We start from the raw sequence: 23,538 nt of genomic DNA on the forward strand, positions 1-23,538 counted from the left end.
CTAATTTAGTAAAACTATTTTATCTGAGAAAATATATATGTATCAAAATGTTAACAAAGATTGTCTTAAAACAAAGGATGCTTGCCTGTATTTTAGAAACCTTACTTCCTAAATCTGCTTTTTTCTGGAAATTAAAAAGAGAGAGAGATCAATAACTCCTAAAATAGATTATCCGCAGATGGTGAATGAGAGAGCTGGTCCTGAAATATCATGTACTGCGGCATAGTTCCATTGTTTTAAGAGTACATACACACTCTTAAAACTGTTATATTCCAAAACTCTAGAACATAACAAAAACTCTGGAATAAACCAAAAACTCTGAAATACACCAAAATCTCAACAGTGATTATCTCCAGAAGTGTACTATGGAAGCTTTCCTTATTATTTAAATTTTCGTCGCAATGAGAAAATGTTATTTTTACATTAAACACACACACTTAAATTTTATATACTTTTTTCATTATGTCAATTAAAATGTTACATAAGTTTACATAATAACAAAAAGCAGAAAATGGCTTCAACGGTATGTAGATTTGAAATTTAATATCAACTCAATTCAAAAGTGTTTCATGGCACAAAACACTGACAAAGACAATTTCTCGTATAACTCTGAAAATAAATATTTCCTTAATATAAATACTCACCCCATATCTTTCAGCTACAATGTCTTCAAAATTTCTATTTTGTTTCCCAGCTTGTTCCTTCATTCTTTGATATGACTTCCTTAGCCAGCTTAATCCACCATCTTCTATTACTGAAACTAATTTTCATTATTAAATGTCAGTAGTACTTTTCATGTGATAAGACAACATTTATTGCTTTCAAAATGACTTCTAAAGTATAAAATTAAATATTTTTCCTTGAACACAAAAGTCATAAGTGCATTTAAAATTCAGCATATATTTGGGTGCCAATATATGCAAGGTACCAAGTTTTGTGACTATCAAGGAAAAATAAAGAAAAGTACCCTCAAAAAAACTGCAATCTAAGAGAATGAGGATAAAAGGCTATAAGTAATAACAATAAAAATAATATTGGATAAATATTACAAAGATATAAAGAATTATAGAAAAATTAGAAAGGAGGAGAATTATTTCTAAGTGGAAGGTAAAATTTCACAAACAAGGCTCAAAAAAATGAGTTAGATTTCTATAAACAAAGTTAAGAGCAGGCAGGGCAGTCTCAAAAATAAATAAGGAAAGAATAAAGGCACAGGCATAGAAGGGAAAAAAGGTACCCCAGATACAGCACAAAAACAAGTAAGGAAATTACAGATGATAATGCTCAAATGTCCATTAAATCAAATTTTTCTACTTTAGTTATAATTACCAAATATGAAAATGTGAATGCCTTCAATGTGCTTTATTAAGTAACTTATGTTTCTTCTACACACATCACACTTTTGATGAATAAAGAAGAAATCTAATCAATTAAATCAAAACTCTTCCGAATTTTCCTTGTCCAAATATGGACTACTTTAGATCCACCCTAGTTCTATAACCAATATAAGTGCATACATATATGCCCCAAAAGACATGTACAAGAATATTCATTTAAAATCTGCAGTAATCCTGGCCTAGAAAACAACCCAAACATTTACCATCAGTCAAATGGATATATATCATAAATTACGATATATTCTTAAAATAGTCTAGCAATGAGAATGAGTAATTACAACTATACAAACAACCTGAAAATGTGGACTAAAGCATCAGGAAACAAAAGAGACATGATTCCAGGAAAAACTGATTTTGGGTTCTAGAAATTAGGATAGTGGTTACTCTTCTGTAAAGAGCATGGGGACATAGAAGGAATGCAAAGAGATCTTCTGGAATGCTAACTATGTTCTGTTTCTCAAACTGTGTGCTGATAACAGAGGTGTTTTCATTCTGTATGAGTTGTGTACTTCCCTGTAAGTGTTAAATGTCAACAGAAAGGTTAAAAAAAAAAAAGATTTTTCAACCCGCAAATTCTAGTCCCTCATTCAAATCTAACAAGTTTATCTTTACTAAGCAATCTGTTCTAAGATTATGGGTCTTTCTTTACAGATCTAAAATACTTTGTACTTCAAAACCTAGATATCTAGTTAACTCAATGATTCACTTTTCATTCAAGTTTATTTTGCCTTCCTCTTTTTTTTTTTCTTATTTATATAGTCTACGAGCTCAAAATTAACAATGCAACTACTCAAGAAAGTTAGTGTAATTGTGCAATTTACTCAGTGCTAAGAGAAATCCACCATAACTAATATCTATGTTAATATCCTGGGTATGTAATTAAATTGATTATTCCAAAGCTTTATTTGTGAAATTGACAAAATGCTGATGGGTACAGTAAAACTTCCTGAACAATCACCAATATATTAACAGTTCAGAGAAAAAGAAAAACGAGAAAAAGACGGCTTTTATTGACATTAAGAAAATCTTAACAGGAATAAAAACTTTTAGTAAATTCGGTCATGAGTCAAATCTATAATTTTAGAAATATTTATGTAATAATGTCACCTTCAGTTGATTATGTGTCCTATTTCAAGAGTTTTATTAATTTTATGATTAGATGGCAATAATACAATATTTTTAATAGAAATCAAATTTAACAAGAAAAATTTAATATTTAAAAAGCAAACAAAAAAATACCAATTTGAAGCACCACTGATCATAAAATTCAATCCAACAAATATTTACAGAAATTTACTATGAATATTAAAATCTGTTACCCACATTAGGGAGTAAAAACATGAATAAGATATAGTCCCTCTCTTCCATGTAGAGATAAAAGTTATATCAAGTAGTTATAGTAAATTCATTGGTATGCAGCACTTAATATTAATATATAAATATGTAAAATTACTTTTTGTAAATCAAAAATTAAGAGACTAAAAAAGTGTATGCTTCCATCACAATTAAAAGTTATATTGTTATAGACAAAATACAATCAAATGAATCTGGGCTGCGCTCTCCATTTTTCTCAAAATACAGGATAATATAAAAATAGCAATAAAATAAATATAAGGAGACCTAGATTTTTAGTCTTGCTGCAACTAGTAACAAGTTTAAAGATCTTAAGCAAGTCATTGACATCTTTGGAACTTTGTGTCTTTATCTGTTAAGGCAACTGATTTAAACCACCTTTGAAATTTCTTCCAACTCAAAAGATTCTAAAAGTGAAAGCTGAAAAACGGATGGGAAAAATACATAAAAAGAACAAGAACATAGCAGAAGAGTTTTGTAAGCAAGAATTTCTACTAACTACAATGTATAAATATAGTCTTCCAATGAAGAATCTAGAGTAACTAACCCTGAACTAGAAATCAGAAACCCCGGGTCTTAGTATTAATCATCTGACTAAGAAAATTACCTAACCACTCTAAACCTGGGTTGCCTGAGCTATAAAATTACAATGACATCTACTTTGCTTTTTTCACATGGTTGCAACGAAAATAAGCTGACATGTCAAAGTGTCATGTAAATTTTAAAATTTTACAAATATTCTCATTACTAAAATACGACTAAAAATAATTTTGTATGGATGCTGAAAACAGTTTACTTACTTTCTCCACTTAATTTTCTCAATCAAAAAATCAAAATTAACGAATTATTTAAAATATGGCACAATAATTGCAAAAAAAAATTTTTGATAAAATCTTCCCAAAACATTTAATCTTAAGGACAAGTATTTGACATCATTGTCATTATTGAGTATTTACTATATTCCATACATTGTGCAAAAAGTTTCTCAATTAACCCTCACAATAACTGTATATAGGTACTATCATCAGTCCCTATTACAGATGAGTACATTGGACTTAGATCAGAAAACTCCCAAAATCACAAAGCTAGTAAGTAAAAAAGCAAAATTCTGATCCCAAGTAGCCCAACTCCAAAGTCTGAATCCTTACCTATAACACTATGTCACCTCTACATACCTCAATACTAAAGTTATGACACTTTCAGGTGCCTGATCATTTCAGCCCTACCATTGGTCTAAACAGAAAAAACACACTATCTGCATATGCAGTAAAATCTACAGATCATATTTGTAAACTTAATTTCAACTCTGGGATCTGAACCTCTTGACAGACATAAGCTGTCATTTTTCCTCTTTCTAAATAAATGTGGGAAAGAAGTGGTGAAAGCATGATATGAAGAAGAAGGGAGAAAGGCTCTCTAAAAGCTTTATGAAAGGTCATTTTTCTCCTTAGAATCTTTTCATTCTGCCATAACAGCCCACTTAAAGATACTACCTAAGGTAGAACATTAGGTATCCTATACTCAGTGAAGTCAAGGACATGCTGACTGCAAATACCTAAAGATTGTGTTTGTCAATTCTAAGTTCTCCCCAAAAACAAATTTATTGACTGTCCTCTGACAATATTGGTGGCAAACTCTTGGATTACAAAATCAGCCCTACATAGTCATAGTTTTCTGAAAAACAGCATTTCAAAGGGATCCTTGTATGACTAAAGTTACTATTATATAAACTAGCAGAGACATTTCTACCCATGGTAAAAGGCAATAAAAAAATGTTACTAATAACTTTGGTAAACTATTAAAAGTTATTTAAGAATTAAAAAAACCTATAAAATGGCTCTAGAGGCATCTCTACATAAAATACAAAAGAATTTTAACAAATGGCCAAAATAAAAATATGTATAAAAAGCAAGAAAATATTCTGATAAATCACTAAGAGAAAAAGATAATATGATTTAATAAGATAATATTACTATCTGTATGCTGGGTTAATTGTAGTTAAATAAACTTTTAGATGAGCTGTCAATGTAACACCTAGTTGGCATAAGTATTTTTTAATTATGGTATCAAGTATAATTATGTGACACTTAAATATTTTGTCTCCATCTGCTGGAAAATAACAGCACTATCTTAAGCTCAATACCAATTTTATGAATCCTGGAAAGGTAAAAATTTCTGGATATATGAAATCATATCTGTAATATTTGTATATTATTTTCATGAAATTTCAGACTTAATACTTTTAACATTTTGTTATAGAATGTAACAAACCGAAGAATTATATCCTCACAGAATCATACTTTGTATTAATCCATTCAAAATAAAAACTCAAAAATAAGATTAATAACTATAAAAATATAATCGATTTGCTCCCAAATATATCATCTTCCAATCACTTATAATTTAAATATGGCCTCACGAGACTGCAAACATTTTATCAATGCTTGTCATATGTAAACTGAACCTTTAGTAATAATCAATAAATACTCCTAATATGGAACCATACAAATTTCATATTAGATAATCAATAGTTATTTTCCAAATACAGAAGCAAAGATAAATAATTACAGACTTGATCAAAAGTACAGCATCAAGCAGAAATAGTAAAATAACCAGTAATAAAATTTAGATATAATACATCTCAAAATCTCATTTGGATTATTAAGCATTTTTGGAATACATAATATATCTTGCCAATCTACCAACAAACTCAGTTCACTGCCTTAGAAATACCAAGTTAGAAGAAACGTTTGTGTAGCCAAATCAAAATAGAGAGAGAATACCTTTACCAACTGATGATAAAGTACAGTTTTCTGGTGGAAGACCTGTCCCACCATCCTTCCAGTATGGATTCAATTCTCTTTCCAGCAGTCTGGACTAGAAAAAAACATTTTCAAAAGTTATAATTTAAAAATAACCCTACTATAAAATGTATTAACAAATAATGTATCTGATACTCAGTTAACAGTTGTAACCTTGGACAAACATTTAAAACACTCTTAAGAAACGCTCTTCTGCAACTTGCAGAAAATAATGGGTAAATTTATCTAATGCTTCCATTGAATCCTTACTATGAACCACAACTGTGCTACAGACAAAAGACATAACAATCAATATACCTAACTCAGTTCTTGAAAGCTTATGAGATAATGAGGAATATAGACAATAAACAAGTAACTAACAGTGTTTTGAAGATATAAGCACAGAGAGCTACAACCACATATAATTCAAATTCCTCTCACACTGAAGGATCAAAGACTTCCCAGAGGAAGTAATATGTGCATTCTTAGACGTAGGATGAGCAGAAATTAGCCAAATTTTCTTTTGTGGGGGAAGAAGACACAAAGATGCTCCAGGTAGAAGGAACAGCATGTTCATAAAACTGTAGAGAAAACTAAAAAACAGAGCAACTTCAGAAAACTTAAAGTAATTCAGACTGGCTAAAACTTAAAAGCATGAGTGAGTAGCTGTTAAAAAATTAGGCTGTACAATAATCAGGGAATACGCCACATAAACCATTTTAAACTGCTGTTAGGTTTTATGCTGGGGAGTCATGAAAAAGATAAGCTTTGTATTACATGAAGAGCAAAATGGTTTCAGAGTGGAGGGAAGACTGAGGAAGAGCAAGGTTAGAGGCAGGAATCTAGTCAGAAGATTGTGGCATTAATCAGGAAAGAGATGATGGTAGCCTAATCACAATTCAAGTGCCTCCTGTATTCCAAGTCCTATGCTGGGTACTGGAGGAATGAGTAAGCCAGGCATCAAAATTCTTGCCATCAAAGATACTATGGTCTAGAGAAAGGGAAGAGACAATTAGGCAATATAAATATAGGTAAGTGCTATGAAGAATAAAGGATACCATAAAACCACAAAGTAAGGGTTCCTAACTTGACCTTGAGAAGTCAAAAAATGCTTCTGAGAATAAGGACAATTAATAGAACAAAAAATGGCAATTAGATGGAGAATGGAAAGAGTTAAATGTTAGTTTCCAGTAATATGAATCTACCAAACTATTGAAAAGAAACATGGAAGATTAAAAAAAAGAGGCTTTTAAAATACCACGAGCTGACAAAAAGGTACAAAATCTTCGAAGGACAAAGTTTAGGTTAAAGGTTTATAGATAAGCAAAACCATAAGGATTTAATTTCTTTCGTACCAAAAAAGATTCCTTCACCTCTACTACAAAATTTCACAACATCTATAATCAAGGAATTTCTTCCAGTGGTCTTATTTAGACACTCAAAGAGATACACATCAGATACTCAACAAGATAAAAAAAAGGAGGACAACTGATAACAAGATAGAAAAATTATGAAATACTACACACACGCAAAAAACTGAATATATCAAAAACTACAACAAATTAGTAAGAAAACTCCATAAGAAAAATAAGCAAAAAAGATAAACAAGCAGTTCATATTATAAGAAATCTGAATGACCAAAAAAACATGAAAAGCTCTCATAGTAATAAGACAGATGCATATAAAAACAATGAAATACCATTTCTTACCTATTAATTAGCGTGACAAATTTTAAAGTTTGACAATACAGATAGTATGGTAAAGAAACAAATTGATAGCAGTATAAACTGTTATAATCTCTGCAAGTTTTTGTAAAAGAAGATAAGTACATACTTTATAACTCAGCATTTCATCTAGATATGCACCATGGAGAATCTGCACACATGTGCATGAGAAAAACTGTATAAGGGCTTTCATTTAACACTGTTTATAATAGTGTGTAATAGTGAAAAACAGCAATGTAAATGGCCACAGATTCCAAAAGAAATGGATATTTACAGTATGTCATAATTAGATGATGAAACACTATACAGTGTTTAAAAAATAAAATAGAAATAAAACATATCAACATGAATCAATCTCTTAGGTCTTCTAGTCAAGATGGCTTGTTAAAGTTCCATTCATCACAACCTCCCTGCTCAGGATAAACAGAAAAGATATACAAGATATAAAACTTACTTGAGTTCAAAACAAAATAAATATCTCTGTGGGCCAGAACAGAAATGCAAAGCAGTAAGCAAGCAGAACTGAAGCCACAGGCCTTTTGGGCTCTATATGCAAACACAAAGTTCTTAGTTCTTAGTTCAATCTGTATAAGATAAACACTGAAAGTGCTGCTGAAACAGGGAAATGAAGCCAGTCTCATTACATGAAGTCAAGGACTGGGATGGGGAGATCTCCTGCTTACAAAAAGAAGTTGGTATGCATCGTTATAATGCTACAGATTGCATCTATAGGTCTGAAGACATAGACACAGACACAGCTTTAAGCATTGATTTTCAAACTTTTTTGTGACTTTGACCCAAAGAAAGAGTGTGTGTGCATGTGTGTGTCTGTGTCTCCTCAAAACTAAGGATTTAGGAAACAAAATATATCTCTATTATACGTAATACATTTTGATATTTCATATTTTTAAATGGTGATTGAAATAATTTCATCACCCACATTTTGAAAAACATTAGCCTAGAAAACCAAAGAAATGATGTCCTCAAAATCCAGAAGACATAAATCAACATGCTTCAAACCAAAGTTTCAGTGAAGAACCATCACTTTAGACTTACTATCTTTATCCTCACTCTCATTACCAGAATTAACATTTGGCTCTACGGCAACAGCATTTTTTTTTCTCAAACCAAATATTTATTATGTGTTAAGAATATAATGATATGCACAGGACAACACACTCAAACTGATGTGCAGATGTTTGAAAATTGGCTAGTCTCACTAATCTTAATAATTTACTTCTCTACACAAGCTGAATTCTTACTCAAATTAAAATAAAAAATTACCACAGATTATCAACTTCAGAACTAAATCCAGGATTTACAGGGCAACAAGGTAAATTCATGGAGAAAATAATAATAAATCGATGATTTATTATTATTACATTAAATTACAGTACTTTACAGAAAACTATAAGTACTATATAGTAAAGGAGCAAATAAGTGCTGCAGAAACTAAAGGAAGAAGAGATTTATTTCAATCAAAGGAAATATGAAGAATTTCATCATACATATCAAGTCAGGTCTTGAAAGATAAAACAGGAGGCAGAAATACAGAGAGAGGGAATTCACTTAGAAAGAACGAGATGAACGAAAATGCAGAGACATATGAAGGAAAGTAATTAAACTAATTTGGTTGAGGTACAAATTACCTAAGAAAAAGAGTTCAATCTAACGTGTTTAGACTCTATTTGCAGGCAGCTTTTTGGGGCCTTTAAAGGAGAACAATAAATACAGCATCTTTCTTTTCAATCCAGGCCCAGAACAAGTTAGGAAATACAATAAAAAGTATAGGAGATAAAGGACAAAAAGTAACTCTATTGCTGATAAAGCTTAATTGGAAGATAAATTTTCTTTCAGTGAAAGCCAAATGGGACTGTCATCGGAAGCCCACATTAAAGAAGACTTTCCCGGGTGTAAATACCACTCAATCAACCCCACCTCACCTCATTCCCCACATAGTCTCTGCATGCAGCCTGCAGGAAAGGCAGAGGCAAGCAAAGTATGCCCCATTTATCCTTCCAAATTTTCCAATAAGAAAATTTACTCTATATCCTCAAAGACAGAATGAGAAAGGATAAGATGAAATACCACTAGTGGAGCTTCTTCTCCTAGAAAGGAAACGTTGAAAATGATAAAGACACATTCTCCTTAACTTAAATCATTGAAGACTTCTAAACAGAATACCGTGACCAAAATCCTACTTTGAAAAAATTAACCGACATCAACTGTAGGATGCTGAAAAACAAAGAGGTTATTATTGTAATTGCCCATCCAAGAGTAATTTTAGAGCCTGAACCATATCACACCTTAAATGGTTTTTAGTTCCAGGGACTGTCTTCAGTTCATAACACATATTAACTCAGCTCCAGCACAGATGAGATAAATGAGGCTCAGAAAGATGAAGACATACAACTAATAAGTGGCATTTGAACTAGAGCAGTACCAATAGGAATAAAAAAGATAATACAGATGCAAAAGACAAAAACTATGAAAGCGAATGAGTAGATCAATACATGCTGACTTAACTAAATCAGAGAATTTTATATAAGAATTTGTAAGAAAAAAATGGTTAATCAGAAAGCCGAAAATTCAAAAATGGAAAGTTGGTATGACAAGCACAAAAAAGTATTAGATTCTTAGGAAAGTGAAAATTTTATTAAAAAGTATTAAAAGTATTTTATTAATTTTATTAAAAGTATTTCAAAGAAAGACTAATCACTATTTTAATCTGTTAAAGATATTCAAGAGTTTACTATGTTCTATTATTTGTTATAGAGAACAGGCATGAATATCAGCAAAACATAAGACCACAAGCCAGGGTTACCAGACATCAACACTCACTACCAGCAGAGCATGATTTCACAAGCAAACATGTAATAGCAATGCGTAAAATTAACTTCCAGACTTCATACAGCTCCCCCTTCTTGCTCCACTATCCACTGATTATCCCCTTATTGTACTTTCCCCTTTCCTTTTAGTATGAGTCCCAACTCCTTCAGGACTAACTCAGAGACAAAGACATTTTATGGAACTTAGTCAAGATGTTCTAAAAACTCCTAGCTTCCAATGTTCCATATGGATAGCTACTTAATAAGCCTATACAATTAACCACATGTACATTTTCAGAATTAAAATTAAACTAGAGGAAAACAAAAACAGAAAACAACATTGATCATAGGACTCTTGTGTTCATTCTTTCATATTTTTCATTTATCAGTCCCTCTATGTTGCATCCAAGGTAAATTCTTAAAGATGACCTTCTAGTTCACTAATTCTCTTTTTGGCTGTATTCAATCTGTTGTTTAACCAACTACTGACTTTCTAATTTCAACTGTAATATTTTTCATTTCTTTAAGTTCTTCTTGGCTTTTTCTCAAATCTGCCTTCTGAATAATCTTTTATTCCTTATTCATGTTTTCTATACCTACTGTTACTATAATAAAGCTATTAAATATTCCAACAGATAAAGGTTTTATGGGTCTGATTTTGCTGTTTATTGTTTCAGATGACTCTCATTCATAGACTATCTTGTATTTTCATGTATTTTATGATTTTATGAGCTTACATTCCACAGAACTTGTTTCTGGGAAACTTATGATGTGCGAACTGACAGTGTGATCCTAAAGAAAGGATTGGAAGTTACTTCTGCCAAGCACTTCAAGACACTATCAACTCAAGAATACTTTAAAATAAATTCTCACCTAAAGATTTTTCAGACCACACAGGAAGCACAGTTCAAGCCCTAAACCCTTATGAATCCAAGCTATAAACCAAAATCAATATATTTTTAATTTAATATACCTTTAAACTGACTTCCTACAGAAAACTTATTTTTAAAGAACTTATACTTCATAGTTTTTCCACTAATTTTATTAAATTCCACAAAAAATGATATCTTACAAGGAAAGCTGCATTTAAATAAATGTCATCAGTTTAATAAAGACAAATTAGAAAGTTAAAGTATTTTAAATATTATCTTACCTGTTCAAGAGCTTGGGTTTTCTCTTGCTCTATTTTCTTTACTGTTTCCTTTTCAGCTTTGAATGATGATGATGACACAGTTTTAAAAGACATAAAATCAACAGTCATCCACTCATCCCTCTGCTAAAAATAAATAAGTTATTTCAATCTAAATTGATTAGAACTTAACAGTAAACAGTAGTAAGACTAGGTACTTTGGAGGCATTCAAACCTGGATGAAATTCTACATGACTATCTAACTTAAAGCAAGTTTCTTCATCTCTCTATGCCTTAGTGTCTCCCCTGAAAAAATGGGATAAAATCCCTACCTTTCAGTACTGTTTTAAGAAATAAGCAAGAAAACAGATTTAAGGCATCCAGACCAGTGCCTGACACACAACAGACACTCAAACATTAGGTCCTTTTTTACCTTTCTGTTTTTCCCTGTGGCTATCAGTGTATAAATAGCATTCTTCCTCAGGCATATGAACTATAACCCAAAATCTGTGAACTATTCAACTCTAAGTATTGCTAAGAAAAATGACATGAGGAAAAAGGAAAGAAATATTGTGATTGAACTCTACTAACTATAAAAAGCTTAGATAGAGGTAATAGTACAAGGCTTCAAGTACATAAGGGGAAAGTACCACTTCTCTATCAAAAACCAGAGGTATAAAACCCTCTGAAGGACAAGAATAGAGATAAACTCTTACCTTCTCAAAAAACAAGGGGGGTCTAATGGCTCAGCAAATAGTATTACTGCCAAAATTATTCATAAAAATATATTGTTTCAAAATCTAATTTTTCCACTTATATTTTAATTATCTTTCATCTTTCATTTCAACATTCATCTATTCTTAAAAGTTCATACTTCTTTGCTTAAAATCAGGTGGCTTACCTTAATAGTTTGGTTATCTTTTTCTTTTTCTGACTTTTCATCTTTTACTTTCCAGGCCTTTTCTTTGCCAGAAGTCTGGGATGGAACAGCTTCAACCCATTCATCTTCGGAGCTCTAAGAATAATTAGCATACAAGTGAAATTCTCAGATTTGCATACTTTCATGTAAAAATTCTATGCTGTTGTTAAATAGTAGAAATTCAGCTTCCTAGATAAAATTCTTACACTATATACTTCCCCTTTAAAAAATTACACTGAAAATTTGAAGAAAGAACATGTAAACTCTCTATTTAGGAATAAACTCACAAAGCACCACTTAAATTATTTCTGTTCTTAGTAGCTTATTATCAAGCCAAGGGAAAGCAAAAAATAAAGAATGAGAACTGCTGGATAGAGAACTCACTTCAGCACAAAGCTACAGTTCCTACCAACATCAAGTAGTACTGACATTTTTGCTTAACCAGAACAAAGGAAAAAACACCCAACTAAAAGAGTTTGCCTCGAAGTTTCAAATTTTGATATCTCCTTAGATCCAAAAATGCAGAAATCTCATTTAACAGCTAGGCTGGAAAAGCACTTTGCTTACTGGGTTTAAAAACCAGGTTATTAAATCAGCTAAGTAGTATTTAGTCAACATTCCCTATGTGCTCAGCATTATGCCAGGTTTGGGGTTTTGTTTTCAACAAATTTGTCAATCAACTCCTCTGTTAAGTACAATAATAAGTACTTTCACATATGCTATCATGCTGACTCCTTAAAACAACCCTACATGAAATATTATTTTGGTTTTAGAGGTAAGAAAGGTTCCCCCAAATCAAGTAACTTGCCCAGAATACATGGTATCCAAACAGGAGAACCAGAACAGAAATCAAGATCTGACTGCCTCTAAAATTTATTCCTTAAAACTATACAACTGAAGTGTAGGAAAGATCCTGGAAATCAACCACCACAAACCACTTATTAATAATGCGTAGCAGAGAAATTCTGAAGCCAAGGAAGGAAAAAGTGGGTTTCCTGAATGATATCAATATTTTCATTCCACGAAGTTCCTGAAAATTACCTAACTAGAGAACACAAATCTGTCCAGTAAAAGGTATAATCCACATGATATAAACATATTTGTGCTCTGGCATTTCAACTACCCACTGTTTCCCAATGCAGAGCATTCATTTAGGTCTTGATCTAGATTTAGAAAAACCTTAGAACTACGTGTGTGTGTGTGTGTGTGTGTGTGTGTGTGTGTGTGTACTTACAATACTTTAGTATAATTATTATAAACATATTTCTGGTCTACTCATATTTACATCAACAAATCAATTTAGAGAGACTTGGTTCCTGTCTCTTGGTGTTATCCATTAAAGTTTATAATAAGAAAAATTAGCACTTTCATTGGGGAATCGTCAGTTTGCTAAGATCAATCTAAAAATAAGCTGGTATTCCAGAGGATTCCATCAAAGGCCTTCTTCTAAAACTACAGATTTTATCTATCTACCATATGTTAACTAATTACTTGAAATTAGTAGATAGATTTTATCTATCTACCATATGTTAACTAATTACTTGAAATTCACTAACCAGAGCCATCACTTGCTTCACCACTACAACTGCAATCAACCCTGGAAAAATCCAGTCATCATGATCTACAACTTCAGGTGAGCTAGAGTCTCAAACCCAACCAGTATTCCTCTTACTGGTCCTTGGTCATTTCTCTCTTCTATTCCCTTCACTTATTCCCTTTTGAAGCACTTATCAGTTTTACATTTAGTTGTGTGACTATTTGATTAATGCCTCACTCTCCTACTAAGCAGTAAGTTCTATGAAGACAGCAACCATATATGCTTTTGCCTACTTTGCATCCCCAAGGACCTAGGTTAATACCCTGGCAGATAGAAGGCACTCATTATCTTCTTCAGCACCCTCCTCAGGTTTCCTATTAACTCCCATTTCCCATACTCTCAGCAAATGATTTTTCCTCTTCCTTGATCAAGAAAAATGAGGCCTTAGCTTCCTATCCACTGTCCAACAAAATTATTTATACCTGTGCCTACCCATAGTTCCTATAAACTCTTCCTGTTTAAGTCAGCTCCTCCTCCAAAGATCTTGATCCCAACCATTCCTATTTCTCCAGGACCTTGCTCCATCAAATATCTCTTCCTATAGCTTTGACCAAACTCTCTGTTGACCTAGAAATATGCTCAAGCATTTCTCCCTCTCTTTTTTAGTGGTGGAGGGAAGAAGGGGTACGTTCCCTGACTCTATTCTCCTTCTAGCAGCAGGTTATCTTCCAACATCCATCCTAAGCCAAACTTCTTGAAAGAGTAGTCTACATCCACTGCCTTCACATCTTCACTTTCATTCATTTCTCAAAACTCTACAATATGGCTACTGTCTCAATAATCAACTAAAACATCTTCGAAAGTCACCAATGGCTTCCACTTTGCCCAATTCAGCAAAAATGTTTCTGTCTTTCTCTCTCTAGACTTCTCTGCTGAATTTAGCTGTTAATTACTCACTTTCTTGATTTCCATAACATTTCTCAGTTCTTCCATTCTTTGTTTCTTCTTCATTTCCTTCATGCACTCATTCTCCTTTGCTCAGCCCTTAAATATCAATGTTCCATTCTTTGTCCACTACATTTTTAAATCCCTAAACATGCCCCCTTGGGCTACCAGGTCCATTCTCATGACTTGAACTACCACCAATTGTACTAATTTTTGTCGAAGGTGTTAAGCTGATTCTAAAATTCATTTTTTAAATGGAAGGAACTTAGAATAACCAAAACAATTTTCATGTAGCTCAGTGGAACAGAACAGAGAATCGAGAAATGAACTCACAAATATGTATGCTCAACTTATTTTCGACAAATGATCCAAGGTAATTAAACAGAGAAAGGTTAGCTTTTTCAACAAATGATGCTGGAAGAACTGGAAATCTATACAAAAAATTAAATGTTAACACTTACTACACACCATAAACAAAAGTTAACTCAAAATGAATCTTTGATAAGCAAAAAAGCCAAAGCTATAAACTTCTAGAAAATCTTCACAACCTTGAGATGTACGAAGATTAGGATTCCAACAGCAATAACTAAGAAAAATAATGAAAAAAGACTATAATTGATAAATTGGACTTCACAACAGAAAACACAGAATGGCCAATAAACATCTAAAACGATGCTTTACATCACTGGTCTTCAGGGATGATTTCACATTAAATATATACATACAGTAGGATGACCAAAAGTACAAAGACTGACAATACCAAGTGTTTGCAAGATGTGGAATAACTGGAATGCTCATACATTGCTAACAGGAGTGAAAAATGATTCAACCATTTCTAAAATAACAACATTTTCCCATGAGAAACAAAAACGTGCACAAAAGGACTTGCACACAAATATTTATAGTAACTTTATCACAAAACTGAAAACAAAAACTAAAACCAACCCAAATGACTTTCAACAGGTAAACACATAAACAAATTGTGGCATATTCATACACTAAAATGCAGAAATAAAAGGGAAGGAGCTACTAATAACATGAAACTACATGAATTGCAAAAAAAAAAAAAAAAATTTATGTCAAGCTACAGAAGTCCAAAACACAAAAAAAATCACATTATGTGAATAATTTGTATGAAACTCTAGAACAGAGAAAATTAATCTATAGTGTCCCAATGCAGATACATGGGGGAGGAAGGCGGCAATATCTTAAAGGACAGGGATAAACAGGTGTATTTACCAAACAGTACACTTAAAATGAGAACATTTTATTATACGTAAATTATACCTCAGTAAAGTTGATTTTAAAAGTTAAAAGAAAAAAATAGACCCTGACAAAGTCAAGATAATGCTTTCCAACCTCACATGGATCCTCAATACTGCTCAGCAATTCATTTGCTTTTCATTACCTAAGCAAAGTTATTTCAAATTTACACTATTTCCTCAATCTTTACATCCTACTTCTCTCATATTTTCTTCTCAGATGATTTTATCCTCTACTTCACAAGAGTACCAAGAACAGCAGCAGATACACCGCCAATAATGTTCTCTCCTCCTCCCCATATCTCCTCCTCATTTATCTGTTCTTGCACACATCTCCACAACTTCCTTCCTAGCTCAGAAGAGAAGATGCTTCTGATCAAAGCTTACCCCTTCCTCTGGGACCCTGCTCATCCAAACTTGTCATTCTTTTCAATATTATTTATCCTTCTTTCCCTAAAAACATTTTCTCAAAAAGAACTCCCAGCCACACTGACTTCTCTACTCTTCTGTCTTTCCTTCTCTTCACTGTCAGTATAGACTTCTCTTTCCCTCTTCAATCCACTTTAATATGATGCGGGCACTGAGCATTCATTCAAACTACCCTAAGGTATATGTTATGCAACTGATTAGGTATGTATATATGTATATACTGTATGCTGCAATAAGAAGACTGATGTATATTTCCAGGAGAAAAAGGAAGACAAAAGACAGGATAATGTCTTTCAAGTAAGGGGAAGTAAGTGCCCTTAATGAAATGACAAAAATGTTTATTCAACTGGGCAGATCTAGCCCCACGGGATGTGATCCCTGCATAAACTCAAAGGAATTTGATAAACCCCACTGAAATAAACAAATCTGTATATCAATTTCTTTTTGAAAGATCACTTACTTTTATCAGTTTCTCAATGGAATCTGCAAGCCAAACCCACAAGTGTAAAAATAGTGTCTTTACCTTCTTTCACAATTTTCCTAACTCCTTTTGCCCTGAGTTACATTCCAAAACAATGTTTTCAATATAAACATTCCTACCATTACAAAATATGCTGGCTACTTGACAAAACTAGCCAGTTGTCCTTCTCACTATGAATTAATAAACTGCATTCTCATATAAGATAGCCTTTCATGAGCCAATTATCATCTTAGGATATAGGACATACTGCCAAAAATTTACTTTCTAAAACTGTAAGAGGACCAGACTTGGGAATATGGTGATTCACTTGAGAGAATAACCTTCGAAGATCATATCTAGGAGACCGATTAACCTTAAACATCTCTAGCCCATCACTTTCTAAGCACAATATACCTCTTTCTTCCTGAAACAATGCATGAAGGTTTTGACTTGCCTTCCTTTCCTCTGTTAAGTCCGCTCATCCCAGAACTGGTTAGACAGAGCAGTCCTAGCATTCTCTTTTGGTCCCAAAAATAAATAAATATATTCTATTTTAAAGATTTAAATGTTAATTTCTATGAAAAAACAAACCGAAGGAACAGACTATCAAATGTCTTGGAACTCTTTTCTCTTATTTTTACAGTTCTGCTCTCTCCTGCTTCTAATTTTTCAACCACTTCTGTTTAATGTGTTTTACTTCCTGTCTGGCTCCACAGTGTTGTTCTTTCTTTTCAGTTTTCCTACGCAATTCATTTATTCTAATGGCTTCAATAAGCAATGATCCCCAAATCTCATTCCATCTTCTTACATTTCTCTGTAACCTAAGATCCGTATTTCCACTACTTCCTGGATATCTCCAAGTCAGATGCTTCCCAGGCATTTTCATATCCTAACTAGTAATATTTTTTTTTAGGTTCTCATATATTTTAAGTTCCAATACATTATTTCTTTAAATAAAATTTTCTCAGGTAGCTGCCTTGGTTAGTTTTAGTACATACTTACTGATGAATTATCACTTGACTCATTGTTTTTTTCATACTTTTGTTTCTTACTCTTTTTTTTCTTCTCTTTCTTTACTTTTTTTGAATGCTTGTCTTTTTTCTTCTTTTTCTTCACAGAGTGTTCCTATAAATAATCATGCTGAAGAGGTTAGAAAGTGAATTTAATTTTATCTTACTTTAAAAGGAAGTATTTTAAGGAAAAAATCTATATTCCAAAGACTTTAAATTTTTCATGAAATGAGACAAGAAATATGACTGAATGAATAAGATCTAAGAAATCTTAACATGCTTCTATAATATGTGCACTACTAATAAATCATAGAGCTGAGATATCTGAAAATATGAGGGAAGTTTTAGTTTTATTTGTAGATTCATTTGACAGATATAATAAAATAAACACACACAAACATATGTGTGTATGCATTTATATGTATATTTCCATCTATGGCCCCAAAAGAATTTGTAAAGATTAGGCATTGAAAATATAGCATACATTAAAATTATGGAAAGAGAAAACAAGGATTGAGACCAAAAAAAAGCAAAAACATGACATTAAGCTTAAAATGCATACTTCTTCAGATCCTTCATAAGCTTGCTACAAGTGGGCCAGAAATTTGAAGCTAAGCTTTCTACTAGCTAACTCAAGTAACAAAATCTGTCCAATGTCATAATGTCCAAAATATTACAATATATAATCTCTCCAGAGACAAAAAAACAAAAAACAAAAAACTATTCTGTAATGCCCACTATGTGATATTCATTCTGTAACTTTTGAAAATAGTCTATGAAGTAGCTTCTCCAATATTAACTGGAGTAGCAAAAAGAAGTCAGACATGCTTATAGCAAGTAAACCTGTTAATATTCACCTGTGAGAACTGTTCAATCCGCTCATTCACATCAGGTAGCATCCATGTATCCTCACCCCGAAGTCGTTTAAGTTCTTTACACCTTTCTTCCTTTTCGAAATTGGCTTTAGCCTAAAAAGATGAAAAAAGAAAAATTAACAATTGATTCAACTGTTTTTCACAAAACAATACATTCTCCCACTTTCATATATGTTCTCGTGAATCAAATGTCTGTCCCTTACCAGGAATTTGCTTCTACCAAAGTGTAGGAAAGATTTTTTTTTAAATAAAAATACCTCTCTTTCCACATTACCAATCTCCAGCCATTAATCAAGGACAGAATCTTGGGAACTATTCTAGACCTTCTTCTTTCCTTAAGCTTCTAACTTCAATTATGACTTGAATCTCTTTTCCCTTTACCATCCCAGTGCTACTGCCTGAAACATTTGTAATTGTTAGGAGACTGACCTCTAAGCCTTCATCTGCCCATAACCCTCTACCCACTGCCCAAAAATGCTTCAGGAACAGTCATCTTTCTAAAAACAAATGATCATTTTAATTTTTATTCATCCTTCAACCTTAGTCAAATAAAGTAAGTTCTTCCTAGGAGGTTGTTCCTGCCATTAATTCTCTCCTCAAACTCTAAAGCTGGGTTTGGTTCTTAAGCTCTATACCTATCTTATAAAATTTATCACAGTGTACAAACCATATTCCCTCCAAAAGCTTCCTGAACTATCAAAGAGACAAGGGTGTAAAATATTTATTATACATATATGTTTCATATGTTGAAACCAAAGAATACTGACCTTTTACCTGCCCAAAACTTATCACCCACTCTTCCCCTTTAAAATCTAGCTGTAGGCATTATGCCTTCTTCCTGTCGCCTCTACCTGCTCTTTCTCTATATTTAAACTTGTTAAAACTGTTCCATCTTAAAACAAAACAAATCCTCACTTACACTCTATGACGCTCTCTCCTTCACTTTTCACTTCGCTGCCACACTTACATTTTGTCGGATAATTCAATAGTTTACTTCCTCGATTCTTGATAAGTTAACTCTTTGCATTTCAATCTTAATTAGAAATATAAAATTTCTCAATCTGTTCCGAAGGGCTAAATTTTCTGGCTCTCTTGTGTCAATCCTTGTTTGGATCAGTAAAGGTTTACAATAAACCAGGAACTGATACCAACAGTACGACAGGAAAATGAAACGGCCAAACCCAATTTACTGCAATACGCCTTACAAGTGTTCCTGAAAACGAAAAATTTCATTTCACAAACAGTAGGAGTGAGGACTGGAGCTGTGAAATACGCCGGGGAAACAGTATTAGCGGCGGAGTGCCTCGAAAGTGCGCAGGAGGTGACGTAAATATCAAGGATGCATTATGTAAAAAGTAGTAACTCAGAGGGAAAAAAAAACAGGCCTTCCTGAAAAGAAAATGAGCAACTGGCGCCTGCCAGAGCACCTAAGAGGAAGAAGATATTCAAGTTTGCAAGCATCCCAAAGGGAGACCCCCTTCTGATCAGATAAGGTGAGATACTGAGATGGTGAGAGAAAAAGCGAGGTGGGGAAGGAGAGCTAGAGGCCTAGCTCCCAAGAAACCTCCACCCTCACAATTCTAAACGGTTCTAAAAGCCCCGAACCGGAGGTACCTGGCGCAACACCTCGGCTCTAGCAATCCGGGTCTGCTCTTTACGCTCTTCGATATTCCTCGCACTTTCAAATCTACCACTGGCAGCCGCCATACTTGTTATCATCGTAAAGCTAGGAAACCGTCACGGAATCTCAGTTTACGACTGTCGTAATTTAACAAACAAACCGGACTTCCGACTAGAGAGAACGGGCGCTGCTCCACCAATAGAACATGCGCAGAAAGGCTCTGGCGTTTACTCTTAACACCAGGTTTTAGAGACTTGAAAACCAAGCTGAGCTGTTACTTTCCTTGGTGTAGTGGCATAGCCCTGAGCAGGATTAATGTCATTGTACATTTATTACGCGCTTTTCACGATACCAACAGCATTCTCACCTATTTTCTTTTAAAATCGCCGGAGTAAGTTAGAAACTCGTAGAGGTTTCAAGTCCGTACATCTCAGAAGTTTCCCACCAAAGTGCCCTTCTCGACAAAGAATTGCCCTGTGCTGGAGCAGTGGGCTGAAGGGAGGCTGGTCAGAAGGGCAAAATTGCTTTGAAGACGAAATGTTTTGCTTTGGTGGATTTTCTTCCCCAATATATGAACTAGCTACTTTAAAGGCATATACTCCATAATTTATCGGTGCTGTTATAAATTTTACATTATTATTTTTTCTCTGACCTCATATTATTTTCTTATATGATCCAAGCATTTTTCTTATACGATCCAAGCATTTTTCTTTATGGTGTGCAATTACCTATTTGTGTGACTTTTCTTGTTTTATGTTTGTATCTCCCAAACTTTATTTCATGAAGAATAAGACATTCTGAAGTATTCTTTGAGGGTTCTGAGAATAGAACACACCGAGTTCACATAATCGTAAAGATAAAGAGGCTGGAGAATAATATAAACTAGCTACTTTAAAGGCATTAAAAATAGTTAACATAAACCAGATTAGATAAATATGCTTTCTTTCCAGGTTTTATAAGCTTAAATTTGTGTTTGCACGAAGCTTTCCCAGGAGTTTAAACGTTACCAATCTGAAAATCTTAACCTTGAGCATGTAATGTTTACTTGTTGGACATATAAAATAGAACATATTCATTGTATTTTGATACAGAAAAGTGAATTTTAATTTACAAATTGACCTTGAAATATTTAACCCACTAACTGTGCCTTGACTGATTTTGTCATAACTCAAATAACATTAAAAGTCTTTTCAGATTCTTTTGGGATTCAGAAAACATCCATTGCTGCCCCCTTGCATTAATTATGAGACAAGTAAGAACAAAGAGCAATTGTAGCAAAAACATGCAAAATTATATGACAAAAACTTTAAATCCTACTCAAGACACAAACTAAAGACTAGAAAAAATGAAGAGGTATACCATGTGCTTGAAGAAGAAGGCTCGACATCATAAAGAAATCAATTGTTCATAAATTAATTTGTAAATATAATGCAATACCAATAAAACTAACAACAACAACAAAATGAGATCAGGGATGGGAAGTAGGCTGATACAGAAAAATAAGGAGAAAGCAAGTTGTCTTCATTAATTGCATTTGGCCACACATGATAGGAATCCATGGTTTAATTAAACAAGGGGTAATGTAATAAGGAGCCTGAAGGTAGCTCTTACAGGTTTGGTGCAGTTGCTGAAGGAAACAGGTTGTTTTTCCTTTTCTGCTTTGTAACATTTAATCTGTGACTTAAATTCTTCACAGTCAAGAGGAATGCATTGCATTCTTCCACATCTATGCATAGCAGCTATAAAAATGTAGGAATAAGAGGGAAGAACAAAGGGCAAATAGTGTATGCCAGCTAAGCCTACCTCCATTTTTATTGGAAAAAAATGATCTTTCCTAAAGCCTAGTCCAGTTTCTTCCATTTAAATCTTATGAACCAGAAGTAAGTCCCATGACCACAGCTATATAACTACAGAAGAGTTATGAAGATTCCAGGACAATTATGTTATGAATGACACTCAGCTTGGATTTGTCTGAGGTTTCTTTTAGACTCAGGTTAGGCATCTTGAGCAGAACTATTACAGAAGTCTGACCCATTAGTAGTGCTGTTAACACTGATCTTTTAAAGTGGTGTCAAACTTCTTCACTGCAAAGTTATTTCTTTTCTTTTTTTTTTTTGTAATTAACAAGTATTTTTTGAGGCGTTCTTGAAACTATGCAAATTCCTCCTCAAACTTTCAAATTATTCATTTTTTATACCAATATGGACTCATGATTTCTGTTTTATTCAGTAGACTTATATTTTTATTCAGAGGGTTAATACATAATACATTATTATCGATATTTATTTTGATGCTCAAATTGTTCCAGGTTTGACCAGTGACAGTCCCTTCAAGCTCTAATCTTTTAGAGCAAAGTTTGAAATCAGTCATGGGGAAAACAGTATCTGGATACAATTCTGGCACTACTGTTGCTCATTGCTAGGAGGATTTTGTTATCCCTAGGCCATTACAAGGGACAGAGCTAAAGAGAAAAATAAGTTACGAATTTGTACAGATATTTCCACTTCGAATTGAAGATTGACAGATTTTTATCTTTGATTTTATATTTGTGTCACTACTCATTAAAATTCTGGTTCTTAATGATATTAACATAACTTTTATTCTTATATCTACATTTTCAGATATATATCAATAATGTTGCTAACAATAACATAACCAAATGCAATTTGGTATTTATTTGAGATTATTTTTGTCCCTAAGATATATCCCACCAGTAATTTATAGTAAAAATACATTTTACAGTCACTTAAAATGATTCTTCCCAGTGTGGTTATGCCACTTAGGTTCACTTGTTACTAGTATTTGCTTTTCATTTTATGGTTTGCTGGCGGGGGTGGGGGGGATATTTAATTTTGTAAAAGCTATATAGTCCTAAGTCTAAACTCTAAAAACTCTAAAGGTTTTATCCTTGTCTCAAACTTTCTCTCCTTTTCCCTATGTAAGCATATTGTAAAGAGTTTGTTTTGTGCCTCCATGACGACTTTTTGAAAATGGGTGTATCTTTCATATACATATATCTAATCTTTCTTCGTGTGCTACGTTTCCTCTCTCGTTTTTTAGTATTTATTTTGGTATTTAGGAAGGTTTACATGTTTTTTTCTAATGGTTCTTTCATATTAATACTTTTATGTACAACCCTATTCCCCACTTTTATAAACAACTATTAATTTTGTACTTTGAACAATAATTAGGTTAACTAGTAATTCCTTCTTACCATCTCCCCAGTATCATTTTAAAGATAATTTGAG

General features: G+C 33.0%; 1 protein-coding gene across 6 annotated transcripts in view; it reads right to left on the minus strand.

Moving 5' to 3' along the window:
- The window catches only part of CWF19L2 (CWF19 like 2, cell cycle control (S. pombe)), a 92,315-nt gene extending 71,865 nt beyond the window's left edge, over positions 1–20,450 (minus strand). For 2 of the 6 annotated variants that reach the window (XM_023535385.1, XM_023535388.1), the window contains exons 1-7: positions 20,284–20,450; positions 18,652–18,762; positions 17,787–17,909; positions 12,134–12,247; positions 11,257–11,379; positions 5,534–5,627; positions 645–760 (exon numbers count right to left, since the gene is read on the minus strand). In XM_023535385.1, the coding sequence (XP_023391153.1) occupies positions 645–760; positions 5,534–5,627; positions 11,257–11,379; positions 12,134–12,247; positions 17,787–17,909; positions 18,652–18,762; positions 20,284–20,388 (786 nt within the window). In that variant the 5' untranslated portion in view covers positions 20,389–20,450. Of the gene's footprint in view, positions 1–644; positions 761–5,533; positions 5,628–11,256; positions 11,380–12,133; positions 12,248–17,786; positions 17,925–18,651; positions 18,763–20,283 lie in introns of all 6 variants that reach the window. The other 4 variants (XM_023535389.1, XM_011368134.2, XM_023535387.1 and 1 more) reach the window with 4 other exon arrangements.
- Between the last annotated feature and the right edge of the window lie 3,088 nt (positions 20,451–23,538).

The sequence above is a fragment of the Pteropus vampyrus genome, unplaced genomic scaffold (genome assembly GCF_000151845.1).
Source record: "Pteropus vampyrus isolate Shadow unplaced genomic scaffold, Pvam_2.0 Scaffold139, whole genome shotgun sequence".
NCBI lineage: Eukaryota > Metazoa > Chordata > Mammalia > Chiroptera > Pteropodidae > Pteropus > Pteropus vampyrus.